A 22,933-nucleotide genomic window follows, 5' to 3' on the forward strand; every position below is an offset into this window, starting at 1 on the left:
CAATCCTCAGCAAACTACCTGTTATCTGCAAGAGAAATGCAGGCCCCAAATAATGTCAATAAGAGGAACTGAAGGGAAAGAATTTCAAGACCCTTTTCATAGACCAGATCCCAAAACTCAGAGAGATAAGGAGAAGTCTTCGGAACCAGAATGCCTGTAAGAATTTATGGTTCCTTATTCAATTAGAACCAGTTTGCATGGGCCAAAGTGACACAGAGTTGCCATGGCAGTGGGGACCTGAAAGTCTGATGGCATCTTGCTGTCAGTTAAAAGTCCCAGGAGGGGACCCAGGAGGGCTCTGAAAACTTCTCTGGGATACTTCATATAATTGGAGGGCAGGAGAGGCATGCTGTCCCTCTCCTCTCCGAGAGGACCCACTCTTTCCCTTGAGAGTGTCCCCTTTTCCTTTCCTGTCCCTTCAATAAACTCATGCCTGTTATTCTGAGCAGCATGTCTGAAATCTTTCTAACTTGATTGCAAGAATTGGGATTTGAAGGGGGGGTCTTCATGCTGCTTCAATTTCCCAAAAGGCCCCAGCTCTGTAATACCAGCAGGGTTTATTTTAAAATCTCAACACATTTGTTCTTTGTAGGGCCAGGGGCTCTGACAGAACCTGAGAATTTTTGGCTAATAAGACTCTACAGCAGCATCCACATGGGTTGATTTGCTTTCCTTCTACTACAGGATATTTAATCACGTGCCAGATCTCTGTTCTTACTCATTGAAAGTCTCATCTGCTGCAATGGTATTCTTAAAAAGTGATTTTCTTCAAAAACTGGTTATAAGCAAGTCACTTAGAAGGACTGGAACTACATTTACTGAACTCATAGAATTAAGGATATTCACACACACACTGCTTTGCTCCAACCTTAGAGGCACTCTGTAGGGTACCAATTCAGTTTTTCACTTGTTATTTCAACCATTTTTGAATTCTACCTGAGTACCTCTGCTCAGCCAGCCACTGTTCTCCATGCTGGGGAAACCAAGGTTCACAAACCCAGCCCCTGACCTCCTGAGGTACTGAAAAGTCTAGAGGAGGTCAGAGATTAAGCTAATATTACATAAACTATTAATTTTGACTGACATACAAAGGACAATTAATTTGAGACCTGAGGATAGGTAGGAGTGAGCTACGTGGAGGAGTGGATACGTAGACACATGCGCCTTGCCATGTGTACCTTTGTGCTGCCTCAGGACTCTGCAGTGTCTCCACCATCAAGAAGACTCTCACTGGATGTGACCCCTTAAACTGGGAGCTTCCTGAACCAGGGGCTCAATAAACCTTTATTCTTCATAAATTACCCAGTGCTTGGATCACAGCTCAGTAGAAGATACTAGATTCTAGCTTCTTCTATCTTCTGTTTTCTCAGCTGTGAGTGGGGATTATAATCTATATTTTGCAGGGCTGTTGTAAGAACCCAAAATAGTACAACCATCCCTCTATATCCCTGGGTTCCACATCTGTGGACTCAACCAACCACTGATCAAAAGTATTTGAAAAAAAAAGTATGTCTGTATGAATACAGGGTAATGACTACTTATTTAGCATTTTCCTTGCACTGGGTATTATAAGTAATTCAGAAATGATTTAAAGTATGCAGGAGGATGTGCATGTGTCATATGCAAATATCCCACTATTTCATGGATCCCAAGGGACAGTGGTATATGTAAAGCAGCACACAGTATTCACTCCATCCCTCTTTCTTATACATATTAGCAACTTGCTATTATGTTTTCATTAAAATGTGATGTCAGGATTGGGTATGAATCTCTAACCACGATGCCACTCAGGCAAAACACCAGGCCACTATCTCATCCTTGGTGTAATAGTATGCTGGGTTCTAAAGAGCTTTGGACAAATATAGTATTTGAACTCTGATGAGACACACCTCCATACTAGCTCACTCTGAACTTGTGATTGGCACCTTATCTACAAGCATATCATGAAAACAATGGTCAAACCTTTGTTAAAGGTCAATTGGATGTATGCCTGGGGTGGGGTAAGGTGAGGCTGGGCCTCACTATGGGAAAAGAAATGTATTCCAAGCAATGTCTGTAGAGTTTGCATTTTACAGTGTGTTGGGTAAGTTTTGAACAAGTGCTCTGAGCTTGAAATGCACGTTTCTCTTCTGCTTAGTACCTGTGGAAGGCTGATCTGGTGTAGTTGTGTTGACAGTCCCCAAGTTCGTCCACCGAGAGGCTAGTCCAGCCCTTGCCACAGCCCGCTGATAGTTATCATAGAGAGTCTTTCCATACTAGGGAGGGAATACAAAGGAAGAAAGAAAGAAATCCATGAATCTCAAGTTCTGCACTCAGTTGCAATATACATATCTAGGAAAAAAAATTCCATGACTACTCTTTTCTGTCCTTGCCTAAGTTGTTGTTTTTCATATATTTCAATAAAAATTCACTGACTGTTTTTTCACACATCAAATAAGTTTTCAGATTAACAGAATCAGTTGATATTTCTACCTATGCATTAGAAGAGAGCTTTAGCCAAGCAATTTTGATTATGTGTCTTTACGTAATGATACTGTAGACTCAATCTTGTGTTTCTGTTCTGTGATGCTGGGGATCAAACCCATGGCCTCACGCATGCCAGGCAAGTGCTCTACCATTGAGCCATACCCCAGGCCAATCTTGTATTTCTTAATTGTACCCTGAAAATCAACTTGCAATCCTCTCCATGAGTAAATGCCTGAAAAGTTTCATTGGAAAGTCAACCCTTGGTTCTCAGGTTGGTGGAGAGGTCCATATTTCTATCACTTCCATTACTTAATAAATGCAGTGGGAAAATAAATGAGATGATGTCTGAGGCTGTACCAAGAGTGGGTCAGCTGTTTCACAGCAGCACAGAAGCTGGACCCAGGCCGGGAAGCTGGCTGAAGAAATTCACAGTAGGGTGAAGCTGGAGGGTGCTCTCACCTTGGCAATCCTTATTCCCATGACCCACTGGTTGAGAGTTCTGGCATCATCACAGCAAAGATACTTGATATACTGAGACTCCTTCTGAATTTGGGGGTGCTAAAAAGAAGCAAATTAGGACAATTTATAAACTTCAATTATTAGGAGCTCAAAGCACCTCTCAAAATAACTTTTAAAAACCACTGGTATATGCGATTTATGGAGGGGTGGCAAAAATTACTGGTAGCCATTTTAGGATTAGGAAATGAGGCACTTTTGAAAAATGACTTTGAAAGAATTTAAGAAATCGGCTATATAAGTTATCAAAAGCACCTCCTACTATAATTATCAATAATAATGTTTGTTTTTGTCTTTTTAACTTCCATTTTTTAATTTCAGCTTGTACTAGTAATTGAACCCAGGGCCTCACTCATGCTAGGCAGGCACTCTACCTCAAAGCTACATCTCCAGCTCTGCCTCTTTTTTTTAGTGGGGGCTGGGGGCAGGTACTGGGGATTGAACTCAGGGGCACTCCACCACTGAGCCACATCCCCAGCCCTATTTTGTATTTCATTTAGAGACTGGGTCTCACTGAGTTGCTTAGCATCTCGATAAATTGCTGAGGCTGGCTTTGAACTCACAATCCTCCTATCTCTGCCTTTTTAACTTTTGATCCTTTGTATCTATTTTGTCTCTATCCCCCAAAGGAATTCAACTTGCTTTCTCCATTTGTCGGATAAGGGAACTTAATGTATTTCTTATGTTACAAAACTAATCCTACAAGAATGGTGGTTTTGTGACTCCCCAAGCCCAGTCCAAGAATTATTTCTCCTACAAGAATTCAGTTTTGCAATGATCTCCCTTTCTTAACTATCATCTAGTACCCAAGTGGGCCAACGGCTTCTGGATGAATGGCCTCAGTAGAAATGTTTCCATCTATTCCCAAGTGCCACGGAGCAGTGGCTTGTGGGGATGATCAGGGGTTATCTAGGCATCCCAGGAGAACAACTTGGCAGACATGAAGGAGAGAGACAGACACCCTGCATTGCTTGTTCTTAGTACTTATTGCTCCTGTAACCTCTGTTTTATGTTTCTGTCTCTGATAGATTGTGTGTTCCATGACAATAGGAGCTATGTGGGACTTATTGCTTAGCACATGGCCTGGTGCATGGTTGGTATTCTAGCCCTGGTGTCAAAATAATTGTTATAGTTTTTTTTTTTTTTAAAGAGAGAGAATTTTAATATTTATTTTTTAGTTTTCGGCGGACACAACATCTTTGATTGTATGTGGTGCTGAGGATCCAACCCCTGTCGCATGCATGCCAGGCGAGCACGCTACCACTTGAGCCACATCTCCAGTCCCCTAATAATAATTGTTGAAAGAAATAAACAAGCACAATATTTCTTGCTGAGTCAAATATTGCAGCTATAAGGTGACAGGCAGGCAACCAAGCCTAGGTTCTGAAATATGTGCCACCTCAATTTTCACAGGTCATTATAACTTTTAATAAACTTTATGGGATAGAAAAGTAATTAACCTCAACCACTCTGTGTGTGTGTGTGTGTGTGTGTGTGTGTGTGCGTGTGTGTGCGCGCAAGCGTGCGCTCTCTCTCTCATTCCTCCATTCCTCAGGATAGTTTGTTAATCCTGCTAGGATAAGCATAAATTGAGGTGGTACTGAAAGTGGAATGAGATGCCAAGAGTTCTGGAAGCAGCTATGAAATTCAGTGATCAGGAAAGGAGCAGAGCTGCCCAAATCTTCTGGTAGGTGATTGCACAGACCCCTCCTCTTTTGCTTATAGCATATCACTGACCTCCAAGGAAATGACCTCCAAAGGTGATCTCAGCAAAGGCCATTGTGCCCTGAACTTCAGTTGGAACCTGAGAGGCAGCATCTAGACCAGTTGCCCTGTTGGTCTTTCCAGTGAGTCATCCTGTGACGTTGTTGTTATTGACCAGAAAGAACAAAAATATACATAATTGTGTGTGTGTGTGTGTGTGTGTGTATTAAGAATTGTAATGCAAAAAAAGTACATGTGTAATGGCATAAATTGACATGAACATACTTTATATATAGAGATACGAAAAAGTGTGCTCTATATGTGTAATAAGGATTGTAATGCATTCCACAACTGTTGTTGTGTATTTAAAAAATAATAAAATCAATTAAAAAAAGAGTTTGGCAAAAGTTTAGCAACTTTTGGTTTTATAAATGTGTCTCAGAGAGGTTAGTATATGTCTCTTGATTTACCACCTAGAATTCCTGTAATTCATATTAAGTTATTAAGCCAAAATGCCAGAATTTAAAGATACGGCATAAATATTGAGCCAACTGACAAAAATCTATTTTTAGATTTTTGATATTTAAATATACTGCTTCCTTTATCTAGGTCCTTCAGCCCTCAGAATTTGGATCAGCATCTCTTGTAGAATGGTCAGTTCCTATTTACTTAGGTATCATGGACTCCCTCTCCTGAGTTATATTTGAATGCTACTGTAGTTTTCCAGTTTGGCAGGCAGATGGCAGCAAAAACCTTGAGATGGCTACTGCACATTTCATTTTTTTTAAATTGTGATTCAGAGCTTTCTTGATAATTCTGAATGTTCGATTTTAGTTTTGCAAATGTTACTCCAATATTCATGTTCTTTGGAGGCCTTTAAAACAAAAAATCTATCAATTCGAGTAATGTGGCCCAACAGCAAAAAGGATTTGTTGCATTAATTAACCTGAAGGTCAGACTGATGAAAAATATAACAAGCCAGGCACTTATTAGATGGAACGTGACATTCCACAAATGCCTGCAGCATTCTCTTCAACAATAAAATCTGCAAAACCAAACAAAGCCCTGTCTTTCAGTACCAGAAACATGGCTTCCTAATCTTCAACAGCATTTATGTTCTGATGTCATGGAAGAGGGGCAAGCACTGTTCTCTCCAGTAATTTAATATTTACAACTGTTCTTAGAAAGCAATTTTTTTTATTCTGAAGCATTTTAAATGTTGACACTGTTACCTTGAGTTTAGTGTTTGCTATTTGTTTTTTGTTGTTGTTGTTTTGTTTTGGTGAATGAAATTATCAGAGCAGACTGTAAACTGAGCTTGCAATGAAATGCACAAAGCAATTGTTTGTATAGAAGTATCCATTTAAGCAGCACAAGCAACAGTTTCTTAAGTATGTTATGCATCCAAATATAGCAAAATGTGGTTATTCCATGAAACACACTGGTTAAACAGAGATCTCCAAGGTCTCTGCAGTGCTCATATTTTGGGAGTCTAAGATGAGCTCCCTCAAGGACACAAGGCTCCTTTTGTGTTGTCTGTATAATGCAGAAATCTTTCCGGATTCCAGAACATCATGGAGCCAGTCAAAGCACTTGTTCTCCAGTCCTGACACCTTACCTAGCAGCTTACTCCCTAATTGAACCTTTGACTGAAAACTTTTTTTGCAGAGGGATTTATGGAAAATGCTGGGTCAGTGCACTGACCAGATTCTTCCTCAATGATTTGATTGCTCCTGACCATCAGAAGAGAGAAGTTCTCTTAGGACATGCAGTGTAGCACACAAAGGGCAGGGCTGTTGCAGAATGTTACTGACGAAGGGATCTTACTGATCCTCTAAACTTACAAAATGAGGAAATGGAGCATCAGAGAGGTTAAGCAATTTGTTCAAGTCCAAAGGAAGTAGCAGAACTGTAACTACAATAAAAGTCCCATTCACTCAACCAATACCTCTGGGTGTTGAAAAATACACTGACCCCTAGGTATACAAAGAGAAGAAGAGACAGCTCATCCCATAAATGAGGAACAGGGACTGGGGGAGACATAAGCCAACAAAAACGTGATTACTCTGTGACATGGTACATTTCATAGTAAGAGTTCAAAAACAGAGTCTGAGAAAGGATTTTTGAAGAGGTGACAAAATGTAGTATATTCAGGGAATGTAAAAAATTTCTGTGTGGCTACAGTCTGGGAGCCATGGAAAGAGACAGAAACTGAGGAGGAGAGAGGAGTTGGAATAAAAGGCCTTGATTCAAGCTAGAATTGTCCTCCAGGCATTGGGGGCCACCAGACATTTTAAAATAGCAGAGTAAGGCAGGAAGTAACTGGTGGCCATGAGGAAGGTGGACTGGTATGGGGAATATGAGTAGACAGAGGGAGGGCTGAATGAGAGACTGATGAAAAATCAGAAGAGCTTTTGCCTCAGGGTTTGAATAACTCTCTGACTCTAGCTTGGTAAAGTAGGTGGCTATGATGGGTTTGTGTCTGCCCTAAAAGAGATCTTGAAATCCCAGCACCCAGCACCTGTATATGTAAATTTATTTGGAATAGAGTCTTTGCACATGGGATTAAGTGAAGATAAGATCATGATGAATTAGGGTGGCTCTAAATCTAATATGACTGGTGTCCTATTGAACCAAAGGAGTAGAAGAAACAGAGTCTCGGACACACAGACAGAAGCAGGCATGTAACAATTCAGACAGAGACTGGCATTTTATAGCTGCAAGCCAAGAAATGCCGAGGATTGCTAGACATTTCCAGAAGCTAGAAAAAAGGCACAGAATAGATTCATTCCCCAGTTTTGACTGTGTACTTTTGATTGCCTGAACCATGAGAGTAATACATTTCTATTGTTTTAAGTCCTACAGCTTGTGGTTGTTTGTTCTGGAAGTCCTAGGAAACTATTACAGTGGGTGATGGCACCATTAATCTTGAGAGGTTCTGAAGAAGAAGGTTGTAAGGATGGAGAGGATGTTGGAATTACTGTCTGGCAGCTCATGGTTGAGGGACAACTGGAAATGTGGTTACTGCAGGTGTGGGCCTAGGAGAGGAGGTGAGTCTACAAGCCACTGATTGGAAATGACTTTCACATTGATGACAGCTGGAGTTCTGGCTGGGAATATGGCCTCCCAGAGAGAGCAGGAGTGTGGTGAGAACCAAATGTAGAAAGAACAATAGAGAATATTCTAGTGCGTGAGGGAGGAGGAGGAACCCGCAGAAGTGGAACAGGGGCAGGTAGATAGAAGGGGGTCCAGGCTGAAGATGATAAAATGAGGGAGTGGTCACCCGTGCCAAAGACGTCAAGAGGTCCAGAAGCCTGAGGACTGGGGAAAGCACTGTTTGCTGGAAATTTTAACAATGAATTTCAGTAGAACTGGAGGGATAAGCCTGTTAGCGTGCCGACTCCACAAAGCCAGAGGTCTCTTTTGTTCACTGATGTATCTCAGGGCCTTGAATAAAAGTAGATTTGAAAAAAAAATATTTTTGAACAAGTGAATTATCCTCCCAGAGTGAAAGAGGACACAGAGGCCATGTGACTCAGTAAATCTGAGTTCCAGAGAAGGAAGAGGCCATCTCCACTCCTTGCTTGAAAGGGTGGGGCAGATAAAACTGGGATGATTTGGAACTCCCAAACCAAGGAATGCTTGAACATGTTCGTGGCCCAAGGGGGAGAATTCTCTGGCAAAAGTTTGGAGATGCTAAAGCAAAATGATGCGCTAACATAGCCTCTGAGGTAGAAAGAAAGTTGGCAACAGGATAGTTTCTGTGTTCAGTAAGTTTGGGAAGTGACTGGAGCTATTCAGTCCTATTCACTGTTTTCGTCAGCTAAGTGGGCTGAGTGACATGTTTGTGGGTGAGACCGCTGGAGAAGAGTGTTGAAGATGTCTGGAGATGAGGTAGAAGACTAAGAAGAAATCAGGACAAACACTGGTAACATCTGTGAAGGCAAGAATGACCTAGAAGGTCAGCAAAGATCATACTCAAGAATTAGAGTGAGTGACTTCGCTCAAGTGAACAATCTCAAATGTGGCACGACTCTTGAGCAAGCTAGAAAAGGGGTTGAGTAATGGGGAAGGTTGATCCAGAAGCTCAGTTCTAAGAAAGTTAAGATAGGTAGTAAAGAGGGTTTGTTTTCAAGAGAACACCTTTCTGTACCTAATGAGCTTGAATAACTTTGGCCAAGTTCATGAACCTTCATTGAGTTTCTGTTTCCATTTTTAGGATATAGGGGTGACAGTACCTCTCAAAAAGGGTCAAGAAAAGCTTAAATGAAATAATGTGAGAAAAGACTCAGTAACTTGACCCCTGAACTTATTAAGAACTTATTACTTATTAGGAACTTATTACCCTTAATGTTACCAATGCTAGAACCAGGTTTCAAAGATTGCAGTGGGAAAGGGGGCCTATCTGTCCATCCACCCATCCATCCACCCATCCAACCTTTCATCAGATGTGTACTGAGCTCTTGCAAATGTGTCAAATACTGACTGAGGCTCTAGAACAAAATGGTGGCGACAATAAAAGATTCCCTGCTCAGGGAGAAAACCAATGAAAATGCAAAGCACTAATATAATTTCACATGATGAAAATCATGTGAAGAAAATCTAGCAGAATGAAGGGTAGGTAACAGTGAGCCATGTGGCATAATTCCAGTGCTCCTTCCATGGGACTCCACTATCTCTTTAAAGATCTCCATAAAAACATAATTTTTCCCAGAAGACAATGGTGGTTCCTTATATAGGAGAGCTTTTTAAGTTCTAGTTCAGAACTGTGATTTTTGGTGCAGCCCTGGAGAACCTGGATTCCCAGGTCAAAGAATTTAGATGATTTTAGGATTATAGGACCTGGTCACAAACTTGTGAAACAGGATATAAAATACAGTCTCTATCCTGTGGACTGTCTAAATCTCCATCCAGGGACCTCTGGTCTGAGATCTTGTCTTTCTCTTGCTAGACATGCCTGCTCTGGTCTCTGGATCCTAGTCTTGGGATTTGGTCCTTGCTCTCTTCTACTAGATGTCCCTTCCATCTGCCACTTCAAAGGACATTTCTTCACCAGCTAAGCCCTGAATATTGTTATTTAGTATTGAGACACATGTTAATACTACATGCAAAACTTGACTGTGCTTAGGAAAAATAATTGCTGGGCTTCATCCTTAAATATATTGATTTAGTGGATCCAGAGCCTGGCAACCTGCATTTTAACAAGCCTCCAGTGACTTCAGTTCAGCCAATTTACTGGGCAGCATTTCAGAAACTCTTCCTCAAACCTTTTCCCTATTTAAGAAATGTGGACAACAGTTCAGAGATGAACTGTGTTGCAATGTCCCCACGGAATTGAGAACCTCCACTTTGGTAATCACTCAGAGTCCTAGAATTCCAAGCAAGGACCACCAGGTCAGATAGGAAGGCAGAGAAGACATAGTTCAAGGACAGGTGGCATTGTTGACAGAAGGGTGACACACAGTGCTTTGTGTCCAGGTCTATGGCGGCCTAGTGAGCAGTGTCTGAGAGAACTGCGTTGGAGCCACCAATCGGGGTTCTCATAATGACTCATAATGGCCCACTTAGTGGCCAGGGAGTCTCTGTGCTCAGGTTCCACATCTGCAAAGTAAACTAAATGCTACATAAATGTTTCCATTATTCTTATTATCCTTCCTATACAAGGAACAGACAAGAAATGTAAGAACCGGAAGCCACCTTCTTCTTCCTTCTGACCTAGACCGACCCTCTCCTGGGAACTTTGTTCTTACTGGTCTTGTTCCTGGGCTGCTCCTCCTCCAGGGGATTCTTGCTGTCTCACTTCATTCACATCTTTTCTCAAATGTCACTGCCTTTCTTTGATCATTCCATCCAAACAAGCCCTCTGTCCCCTACTCTGCCTCATACCGATCCACAGTCTTATTAATTACCTGCACACATTACTTGGGTTTTGTTCATAACCACTTCCCTTTCATGGAATACAAACTCCATGAAACTTCTGTGTTCCCAGCACCAGGGACAGTGCCCAGAAGATAGCTGTCATTCAACAAATGTTAAACGAATGAGTGAGTGAGTGAGTGAATGGACGCATCCCTTTCCCTTCCTTCAGCCCCTTCACAGCAGTTATTCTGGGGCTGTTCTGTCTAGGGTAGGGGTTCTCAGCAGCAGCACAGTTGACATTTGGAGACAGACAATTCTTTGGCCTGGGCCTGTCTTGCACTTTGATGGATATTTAGCAGGAACCCTGACCACTCCCAGCAGATGCCAGTAGTACCTGCTCCGTGCCCCAAGTTCTGATAATCAAAAATGTCTCTCAACATGGCTAAATGTCTACCGGGGGGCAAATACCCCAGATTGAGAACTACTGGGGAAGAGTCAGGATGACTAAGCTGGTATAGTGTTTGTTATTATTAATATCATTTATAAATTGCTAAAAGTAGATGTTCCATAATGAGAAGGAGGGCTAAGATGTCTAAATGAAAACTATAAATATGAGTCTATAATGAAGGTGACAATTTCAACCAATTATTATTTGATTACAATAAATGATAGCAAGTTTCCAGTCTCAAAATTATTAAATATGATTTAATAATAATAAATAAATTGCTTTTTAAATATGGTTGATTTGACTAAGAACAACCAGGAACAAAAACTTACCATGGTCCTAAGCCCAGAACTCTGTAGGTCTAAAGATCCTCAATATGTCACATGTGTGGTTTATAAGCATAACACATCTACTGACCTAACTGATCTGAGATTCCAATTTAAAAACCTGTAAATGGTGCCAAAACCCTGATAATAGGGTTTTGATAATATACACTACCTTTTGACAATACACACCTTAAAAAGTTTCATAACCTAGTAATAATTTAAAAAATTATATTTGCTATTTGCTATTTTTTTTTCTAGAAAATCTTGGCAAGTTCCTAATTTCTAAAAACTTCTTACAGTATAAAAAGAGTCCAATAAATAAAGAACTGAAAACTTTTATGTTTCATCAATTAATTTATAAATTAAAAATTTCAAAATATGGAACTTTTATTTTCAGCAGTGAGGCAGAATCCCAGATAGATTTACTTTGAAGTTTTAGGTCCAGATAGCAGGCTTAGGGGAAATGATTCAAGTTGATAGAAATGTTTTCACCTGGGGCTGGGACTGCAGCTCAGTGGTAGAGTGCCCACCTAGCATATGTGAGGCCCTGGGTTCGATCCTCAGCACCACATAAAAATAAATAAAGATATTAAAAATAAAAGAAAAGAAACGATTTCCCCTTCTCTACTTTGCTTTATTTTATTTATTTATTTTTATGTGGTGCTGAGGATGGAACCCAGTGCCTCACACTTTTAGGCAAGCGCACCTCCACTGAGCCACAACCTCAGCGCCCCTACTTTGCTTTAATAATAAAAAATATACTATGTTACATTTATGGTTAACTATACAACATTTTACTTTTTTTTTCCCTAAAAAGAAAATATTAACCAAATCGCTCAGAAATCTAAATGAAGGACTTCTTACCACATACCTTTAAAACAAAGCAGTAGTCAGTGGGTGCTTTATATTTCATTTTACAATGAATCCCATAGTAAATGTTGACGTTTTCAAACTGTATAAAACATGCCAGATCTCGAGATGTCTGAAAGAGAGGGGAAAAAAATCAACTCAACTGAGACAACAGTTAATAATTTTCTAAGGTTATTCTTGGTGGTACAACAAAGAATTTCATTTTAGTAGAGAAAATATTGAATTTTTGATAATTTATATGAACATCTACCACATGCAGTTAGTTTTCTCTAAGTCAAGCTTGCATAAAAGGTAAAGGAGTAAATTCAACAAAGGCAAGACCATGTGCCCCCAAATGCAGTAAGGTGACACTGTTGCTATAGCCCAAGGACTCCCAGAGTCAGAACCAGCTGACTTCCAGATGTGGCTTTGGATGAGTCAAGATGGGGAGACCCCTGGTCAGAAATTTCATTTTGGCCTTTGCCATTCTAAGTCAGTGAAAGATTTTGTGATTGAGCATTTTAAAATATTCCCCTCTGAATGAACAATGAGAGGGAAATGAGATGCTCAGTAAATTATCATGCACTCCACGCACTTCCTCCTGAGAAAAAGGGTCTCTTTCTTGCTTTCTCTTTACTGCTTTTGGAGTTGCCATGGAAACATGAGGCCTCTCCTCCACTGAAATTCTGCCTTGGGAAGATACAACCTCTAATCTACACATTTGGTTACACTTCAATTACACATTTGTTCCATTATTATTATTATTTTTTACTTTGCCTTCTATATAGTTCTTAACATCGTCAGTGAATTAAGAACAAAGGCAAGGTTGCTATACCTTGGTATGCAATTATTCCTGTATGTATAGTAGTGTTTTATTTATTTATTTACTTTATTTTTATTTTCTTCTGGATTTCTTGGAGTTTTAATTTTTTTGATGATAAAATAATGCATACTTGTCATAATTTAAAAATATAATAAAATGCACACCTTCTTTCACCACCTCTTTTTCATACTCCTTGTCTGAGGTACCACAGTTAAGAGTGTGGAAATGTTCCTCCAAATGTTTTTTGAGTAAACATTTCTCTACTATGTGTGTTTAGATGTACCCACCTACATACATTCATATATATATATATTTATATATGCAATTTTTTTTCAGCATTGCGTATTGAACCCAGGCCTCCTTGCTTGTTTGGCAAGTGCTTTCCCACCGAGTTACAATCCAGCCTTAAATAGAACAACTTTTGTTCAGTCTTTATTAGTTTTTCTTTTTCTGAGAATTCTCACTTAATAAGCGTTGCCATTTTTCTTTCTTCTCGTATTTTTAACCATGTTGGGGATTGAACCCAGGATCTCAACACATGTGAGGCAAGTGCTTTACCACGGAGCCTCACTGCCAGCTATAAACAACTCTTACTTGTTTAAATTTTTCTTTTTTTGCCCAGGCTGGTCTCAAACTTGTGAGCTCAAGATCTCCTCTGCCTCAGCTTCCCTAGTAGCTGGGACTATAGATTGTGTCAGCACGCCAATGGTCAATGGCTTTCCTTCTCATTTTTCCACAGCACATTTATGTTTTTCCTGTTGGTGTTTTGAAATTTCTTCTTACTATGGATATACGTACTAGGTTATACATGCTGTAAATGTACTCATTGACTCTAGTCTTTTTTTTGTGTGTGTGGTGCTGGAGATTGAACCCAGGGCCTTGTGCATGCAAGACAAGCACTCTACCAACTGAGCTATATCCCCAACCCTGAGTCTAGTCTTTAATATCTTGTTTGGTATCTTTGACCACAAGAAATTGAAAACAATTCTATATAGTCAAATCTGTCAAGATTCTTTTCTTTATAATTTTGCATTTTTATTTCTTATAAAAAAAAGCTGTCCTCAGTCCCCAATTATGAAAATAATAATCGTTATTTTCTTCTATGGTTTTATACTATCTTTTTCCTAGGGACATTTTAATCAATCTAGGATTTAACTTGGTACATGAAGTGATGAGGAAAACTATTTTTTCCAAATGGATATACAATTATTTCAGCACTATTTACTGAATACCATATTGTTTACCCACTGCTGCAAATGCCAATTTTGACTTCCCTTATGAGAGATAGTTTTCTGTGATCTATTCCTGTCTACCTGTGTTATTTTTCATTTAATGCTTTGAACTTTGGGAGAACAGGTTCTAGCCCAAATTTCATTACAACTTTAGGAGTCTGTTTTGGAACAGTATCTCTTTCTGATTAATCTTGGAATCAGTTTGTGAATTTTAAGTAAAAAGAATCCTACTGAAAATTTGGTAGAGATTACATTGAATTTATAGAAAAATTTGGGGACTTGTATCTTTTCTTCTAGTAATACGGTACATTGATATTTATTCAATTCTATTTCACTTCTTTTATTAAATTTTATATTCTATGATAAGTAAATCTTGAACATTTCTTGTTCAGTTTATTGCTAGGTATTTTGTATTCTTCATTCCTACTATGCATGGAATCTTTTGCATTATGTTTAATTTGCATGTTGCTTTTGGAAAAGAAAACAATTTCTTATTTGGTAAATTTATTTGCTCCTAAGAGTTTTCAGGTGAATTTCTCATATCATCAAGTAGACAATCATATCAACCAGGAACAATGAGAATTTTTGCTTATTTTTTTTCTAAATTATACTTCTTATTCTTTTCCTGGAGTTGCTCATTAGTTCCTACATCCCAATGTCAATGGCAGCAACGAGAGGGTATCTAACGTGTACTCTTCTAATTTTTATCACAGGAAATAGATTCTAAAGGCTTAATTATAAATACTGCTTATATTTAAATGTTCAAGACAAAAAATTTCTATGATACAAAAGTTATTTATGGGTTAAATCCTTGGTGTGGGACTGGAATGAAGATGGCACAGAGGATTGAGACCAGAGTACAAGAGGCTAAGGGAGAAGCAGCGGTTTTACTGCACCCCTTCCACAGATTATAAATTTCCTCACTAACGGGGACAGACCTTGACATTCATGGTTGCTTCACCTGCTTGGGAATGTGGATTAAACCTTCTCAGAGGAAGCCTGCAATTCATAAACGTGCCATTTGGTGGTACCCTGGATTTGGTTTACCCCAGACATAGATATGTGATATATCCTAAAGGTTTTAAAAGATGAACAAAAGATGGAAATATACCACTAAGAAAGGCCTCAGGAAAAGCTAATGGGCATGATGAATGTTAAGATTTCATTTCAAAGAAGGATTTACTATATGCTTATGGACTGTGGTAATAATCCCAACTCAACAAGTAAAAGTTAAACTATATCTAAAGTACTCTGTTAAATTAGGCAGAGAAATGCATATACCTCAGAGAATAATTTTAATATTCAGAGTGTAAGGGATAAAATCTCAGTGAAGATCTTATTAAGACTTCCAATACCTCTATGATTCTAGATAAAATAAGTTTTATCACAAGGACTATAGAACAAGAAAGTGAATTCAAGAGGAAAAAGGTCTTCATAAATAGACAGAAAGTAACAAAACAATCTCCAGAAAATTGCTTCTGCCCTAATTTTTGAAACATGACTTACTTTTATATCATTTTCAAGAGAGAGAGAGTTATGGGAAAACTCAAAAGTATTCCAGTAATTCTGTCTCATAGGATATGTATTTGTATAAACATTAGTACCACAGATCCCAACAGTAATAGGTATATTCAAATTGCTACCTGAAGTGTTTCTGTAGTTTTACTTCCATGAAATACTTCTTGCTAAATTGTTCCTTTTGGGTTGCTGTTATTGGGCTATTTTTGTTTCTTTTTGATTGCTACAGTTTGGGTATGGAATGTCCCCCAAAGACCCTCATGTTAAAGGTGTGGTTCCAGCCTGTTGCTCTACTGGGAGGGGGTGGAGCCTTCAGGGGGTGGAGCACAGTGGGAGGAAGTTAGGTCATTGGTGGTGTCCCTTCAAATGGATTGTGGGACCCTGGTCTCTCCTCTCCTGTGCTTCTCACTGAGATGAGACCTTCTTCCACCATGCACTCCTGCCATCATGTGCTGTCTTAACACAGGCACAAAACAAAGGCATAATTGGCCATGGACTGAATCCTCCAAAATGGGGAACCAAAATAAACTTTTCTTCTTTTTAAGTTGATTACCTTAGGTAATTTGTCACAGTAATGGAAAACTAACATGCTAACCTTAGTCTTTCCTTTGGGGACATAATAAATTCCAGAAGCCCGTAAAAGAAAATATCGTCTTTTCCAGGATTTCTTTCCATCTTCTTTCAAATAAAGAGCTCCTTCAAGTTCTGGTACAATGATAGATGTTCCACAGAAACTTTCCTGAAATTGAGATTCAAAAGACATAAAACACAAAAGGTAAAACACACATTTATTCACATTTACACAAACTTTCAAGTTAGCCTTTAAAGTGAAAGCCAATTTTGTCTACAACTCTGATTGAATGCAGATGTTTACAGTATATGCTTTTTGCCCAAAGAGAAGAAAGTATAGCACAGAGGTCAAGAGTCTGGGTCCTGAATTGGACACCAAAGTTTCTTGACCTTTGAGCTCGGTGACTGTGGACCATTAAACCTCAGTTCCTTTACATGCACCAACGGAATAATAAGCCAATCTTCATAAAGTTGGTTGTTAGTAAAATTTTGGTTTAATGTAAAATTAAGCATTCAATAAAGTCTACATATGTTATTATAAATTGAAAAATTGAAAAATGATTACTTTCCAGGTAAATAAAAAATTACTATTTTGCTGCTCATAAATAGAAAAACTACATAATTCTATATATAAAATAAGTTAATATTTTGTTCTTGAGACAGTTTTCAAAAAATGGAGATAGAAATTATTAACACTATAATATCAGAAAGGAAAAACAAAGCACATTTTCTAGGTGTATGTTTTAAAATCTCAAAATCTGCATTGGATTAGATAATTCTTAACAAATTTCTTTTTAAAAACAATAGAATAAAATTATATATTTTTCTATCTTTTTAGTTCAAAATTCAAACTATCTTTTGCTTTCTCTTTAAAACTGTCAATATTCTTTCTTTTGGTCCTATAAATACAAAACAACTTAATTTGAATCCCCAAGTAAATTTATATGTAGTAGAGTTGGAGGATGTTTTTGTTACATTTTGCTCTCCCCAATTATTAGTTTAGTTGACCTGTCAATCTGTTAAATTTATTCAGATTTTTTGGCCCAAATTAACCAGGCAGTGTTATTTTTCATAGCATATCATACTTTGTATTTTTTTTCACATCCAACTGTAAAATACTGCTGAATTCCTATAGGAATTCTAACATGCTAACCTTAGTCTTTCCTTAAATTCCAGAAGCCCGTAAAAGAAAATATCATCTTTTCCAGTTTTTCTTTCCATCTTCTTTGAAATAAAGAGCTCCTTCAAGTTCATAAGGGCTACTCAGGCAATTGTATCAATCATTACATAATCAGTGCCCAATTTACAGATAGCTTGTTTCTAAGCACTGATTAAAAACAAATAGCAGTGTCAGGAAAATGTTCCCTTTTCATGTCTGTCAGTCTCCATTTCTGCTAGGTGTGTTCAGAATCCTTTATCTCCTCATTGTTAGGGACACCTGTGCCTAATATCCTCTAACTGAACCCCGAGTCTTGTTTGGTACGTGCAAGAAGAACATCTCTACTTTTCCTGTTGGATCTCACTAGGAAATGCCCACTCTGTCCACAGTCCCAGGAACCAGAACTTCAAACATGTACTCAGGACCTTTAGAGGAACGGCTTGCAAGGTTCTGGAGTCTGGTTCACTTGGTAAGGGCTTGACAGAGCTTGAGAAGAAAGAGAAACATGAATAGGGGCCTGGATAGACTTTGATAGATAGGAGAGAGCTCTTTTCAGTGTTAACAAATTGACCCCAGGAGAAATGTGGGCCAAAGCACCACCAAGTCTGAATTTTCTAGAGATGTCCCAAATCTACTAACTCAAGAAAAGAATCAACCTTCTGTCAGGGGCAAATAAAACCTGTCTGGGGCTCCAGTATACCCATTTGTGACCTGTGTTCTGATACTTTCATCTGCATTGTGGGCTGGGAACATAGCAGAGGTTTTTTTAAGCATAGTTACTAAGGAAAAACTCATTAGGAGTCTTCCAAAAAACAATCATCAAGTGAACTTCTGGAATTTTCCCTAGCAGTGATCACCATCTGGACATCTGAGCTTTTCCTATCTTCCTGGGTCTCTGTGATGATCCAATACAATCTAGAAGCCATTGTTCACAGACTTGCCCATTAGCACACTGGGCAGAACCTCATCCTGTATCAGGTCTCTAACTGCACACCTCACACTTCCTATCAAACCTGGCTGCTGGAGAAGCTTCTCAGAAGATTTAGAAATCCACCTGAGTTCTGTGGATCATTCAAGTAATAAAACACAGATGAGTGAGCGGATGAGTTTATGAGGATTCAAGTCTTTTTAGTCAAGAATTACTAATTCACCTTTATGAAAAGCAAACTATGTTATCTAAAGCCATACTTCATTACAATGGACTCAAAGGAACAGCTTAATTATTTTAAAGAAAGCTATTATTTAGTGATAATCTGATTTTAAAATGCCAAGTTAAAATGTCAGGGCATGTCTCAGAATTTCCCATTCTTCTGGGGAGCAAATCATTTAAAAACAGATAGAGCAAATTTTTTCTACCATTCTGCAAAATTAAGCTTACCTCCAGTAAGGATTCCTTGTTCTTAGCATTCATTTTATCATTGGAGTCCTTGCTTTCTTTTTTGCCTTTGTTATCCAAGTAGAAATTCTAAATAAAATGTGAAAAGATCAGTTCAGCAAGTGTTCATCCTTAGGCTAGACACTGCAAGGAAGTCAAAGTCGTTGAAGAAGACGTAGGTACACGTAAATAAGCAGGGAACCTCGGTGTATACAGCTGACCACTAGTTAACTGGCAGGAGTGACTACTGCATCACCAAGGTAAAAGCTAAACCTTCTCTCCTTCCCTCTTATAGTGCACAATCAATGAGGAAATAAGATAGCAAACACTAGCAAAGGATGTGACATCATTTAATTTTTAAATGTCATGGTCAAGAGCATTGGTTTCAAATGCTGGAAGCTGAGAGACCCTCAAGGGCCAGGAAGAGCCTGGGACTGGAGTGAAGGTTGAGCTCATGTCCCAAGTACAAGAGGGGAACTTCTCTGGCTGGTGCATGCCTCACCAGAGCCCAGGGCCCTGCCAATTGGAGATTCTAATTTCTCAAGAGAAGCTCGAATTCTAGATTTCTGTAAATGTTGCTGACTGCTTTTATTATTTTTTTAAATTGGTGGGTACATCACAATGGAGGGCTACTTGGCAACCCCTAAGGGGAGAGGGAGGGCAAAGGACAGTTCTGAAGGGAGCAGCCTAAACAAAGGCAGGGGAGACCATGATCAAAAGCATTCACAAATGGGTGCCTGGGCTCTGAGCATGGTTTGTGTTGATGCATGCGTCAAACCTTGTTAATACTGAATATCAATGAGCTAGTTAAAAATAAAGTGTTTGAGTTTCTAAAACATCATCAGCAATCAAGGACTAATTTTTACATAATCAGTACAGCTGAGGTACTCACACACAGAGGGAATGTTATATGGGACCACTGTCACAATTTAAGTATTGAGGACTTTTATGTGAAAGCATAGAATTTTATAAAATAATACATGAAAAAATGTACTCGGAGTAGAAATTAAACCTCAGGAGCACAGTATCTAAATTAGGGACCCTTCTGAATCTAGATACAAATGTTTACTTATACCATAGAAGTGTTTCTCCAAATGTGACCCCCAGATTACTTTAATATCTAATAAAATGTATGTTCCCAGGCTCCCAATCTACTGGCCTGGAATCTCCAGGGAAAATCCACCTACATTTCAATGTCCTTCCTGGATTATTATGTACACTGTAGTCTAAGAACCAAGTGTACAGGACAGAAAGTTAGGAATCGAACTATAGGCAAATCAGATCTACAGAATTAGCATAAACCCAGAAATGCAATGAGTAAAACAGTGATTTTCTGACTTAAATAGGGGAAATAGGTCAAGTACAATTCCTTTGAGAATTCTTTCTTTTTTTTTTTTTTTTTTTTTTTGTAGTGCTGGGAATTGAACTCAGGGCCTTGTGCATGAGAGGTAAGCACTTTACCAACTGAGCATATCCCCAGCCCGCTTTGAGAATTCTTACTGAAAAGTAGTTTTCTTTTAATGTATTTTTTTCTAGATCTTTTTACTTTTACTTATTGTTCCAAAAGACAGTATGTTGTGAATTCCTGTGATTATAATGTAGGAATTATTAAATTATTTTAATTTTACATGATTAGCTTGAGGATTATAACTAATCATACTAAATAACATAAATTACCTGTAGGAACTCTAAGCTAAGGCTTTATGGGTATGTTTTTCATTTCATTTTTACAAGAACTTTGGAACATAGGTACTATTGCTAATGCTGCTTTACAAATAAGGAAACTGAGGATTATGTGATTTACTTAAGGCTAGTTAGTTCCAGAGCTTTGCGTTCTTCTTAATTTTTTTCAGCATTAAAATGCTATATATGGGAGGCTGGGGTTGTGGCTCCATGGTGGAGTGCTTGCCTAGTGTGTGTGAGGCACTGGGTTTGATTCTCATCTTCACATATAAATAAATAAAATAAAGGTACATTGACAACAAAAAAAATATTAAAAAAAATGCTATATGTGGTAGGAGACAGTTCAGCACAACAATATGAATACACTAAATACCAATGAAGGGTACACTTAAAAAGGATTAAAACTAAAACTCTAGGGAGGGGGAAAGGTTGATAAGGGGTAGGAATTAGAGGTTGATAATGGGCACTACGTTACAATTAGGTGGAAATAAGAAGTTCTGATGTGTCATTGAACAGTAGGATGACTATAGATAATAAGAACATACTGGACATTTCAAAAAGCTAAAAGAAAGCATTTTGAATGTTTTAACCTTAAATAAATGATGACTGAAGACATATCCTTGTTTGAACCTTACACAATGTGTACACATAGCAAACATAGGTATTACATGGTACCACATGTATGTGCATGATTTTTGTTTCTATGTATCAGCTAAAATTTCATGAATTAAAATTCCATTGTGTATATAGAACACATTTTCTTTATTCATTTGTTTGTTGATGGGCTCCTAGGCTGGTTCCATAAGTTGACTATTGTGAATTGTACTGCTATAAATATTGTTATGAATATATCACTTATTTTAGTTCTTTTGGATAAATACTAAGGAATGGGTTTGCTGGGTCATATGGTGGTTCCATTCCTAGTCTTCTGAGGAAACTTCGTACTGCTTTCCAGAGTGGTTGTACTAATTTTCAGTCTCACCAACAACGTATAAGTAAGTGCATCTTTACCCCCACATCCTTGTCAGCATTGTTATCTGTATTCTTGATGATTGCCATTCTGACTGGAGTAGGATGAAAGTGTAGTTTTGATTTGCATTTCCCTGATTTCTGAGGACTTTGAACAGTTTTTCATATATTTTGTTTGCCATTTGTATTTCTTTTGAGAAATGCCTCTTTAGTTCACTTGCTATATCTCAGCCATAAAGAAGAATGAAATTATGTCATTTGCTGGTAAATGGATGGAACTGGAGAACATGCTGCTAAGTGAAATAAGCCAGGTTCAGAAAGTCAAGGGTCAAATTTTTTCTCTTCTATGTGGAAGCTAGAGAGGGGAGGAAAAAAGGAAATTAAAAAAGGAGGGGGGGCTCTCACAAAAATAGAAGAAAGACCTATCGAGTAGAGGAAGCCGATTGAGGCATGGAGGAGGGGAGGGTACAGGAAAGTACTGGAGAATGAAATCTACCAAATTATGCTATGTCCATGTACAGTATACCACAATGAATCCTGCTTACTTATATCATTATAATGCACTTATTGAAATAATAATAATATGATAATAATAATAAATAACAGAAGGGAGATCAGTAGGGTAGAGTAGAGTAAGAGCATCAGGGGAGAGAGGAGGAGAGTGAAAGGGAGGGTACTAGGGAATATGATTGATCAAATTATGCTATGTGTGTGTATGAATGTGCTATTATGAACCCCACTACTATGTCTAATTATAATGTACCAATAAGAGTACAAAAAGTGATATGGAGATTGATTGTGGTGATGGTTGCACAGAGGTGTATAAATATTAGGTGTCAAAAAAAAATTAGGTGTCAATGAACAACCAGCCTGGCGAGAGCTATGGGATTAATGCCATCCACCAGAATGAGGATCAGAGCCTTGCTCCCAATTCTTTTCTTTCCTGTGTCAGAATACACCCATGCCTTTCATCCTGTAGAGTGGGTGGAGCTTATTTCCATGTCTCTCTTATGTTGCACTTGGCTGTGGGACTGCTTTGGCCAACAGAATGAGGGTGGAAGAGTCAAATCATCAGCTTGGGGTGGAGGAACTTTTTGTCTGTTCTCTTGCTATTGGAGAGAAGAATGTGTCACAGACGTGTGCTGCCCAGCAGAACAAGAGACGTGCAAAATTACCTGAATCTGACTCTCACTCTAGAGCCAAGGACAGGGGACCTGTGTACCCAGGAGGAAGTAAGCGTCAGCTGGTTTAAGGCGCTGGGATTCTTAGGTTGTTTTTGTGCACTGCCTAATACACACACCCACACTGTCTGGGGAGAGGACAGGGCACCCAAGTCATGGGGAGACTTTTTCTTAGTGCAGTAGTAGCCCATCACCAGAACCAGTCCTCAGTCCTTAGATTTCTCTTTTGGTTTTTCGGGTGATGAGGTTCAGGACACA

At 38.7% G+C, this 22,933-nt stretch overlaps 1 protein-coding gene across 1 annotated transcript in view; it reads right to left on the reverse strand.

Moving 5' to 3' along the window:
* Positions 1–22,933, reverse strand: part of Apbb1ip (amyloid beta precursor protein binding family B member 1 interacting protein) — a 102,934-nt gene that overhangs the window by 8,417 nt on the left and 71,584 nt on the right. Inside the window, exons 8-12 of the mRNA XM_076831535.1 lie at positions 18,846–18,932; positions 16,334–16,477; positions 12,188–12,298; positions 2,926–3,024; positions 2,141–2,255 (exon numbers count right to left, since the gene is read on the reverse strand). Coding sequence (XP_076687650.1) covers positions 2,141–2,255; positions 2,926–3,024; positions 12,188–12,298; positions 16,334–16,477; positions 18,846–18,932 — 556 coding nt within the window. The remainder of the gene's footprint in view (positions 1–2,140; positions 2,256–2,925; positions 3,025–12,187; positions 12,299–16,333; positions 16,478–18,845; positions 18,933–22,933) is intronic.

Source organism: Callospermophilus lateralis, chromosome 13 (genome assembly GCF_048772815.1).
Source record: "Callospermophilus lateralis isolate mCalLat2 chromosome 13, mCalLat2.hap1, whole genome shotgun sequence".
NCBI classification, from domain to species: Eukaryota; Metazoa; Chordata; class Mammalia; order Rodentia; family Sciuridae; genus Callospermophilus; species Callospermophilus lateralis.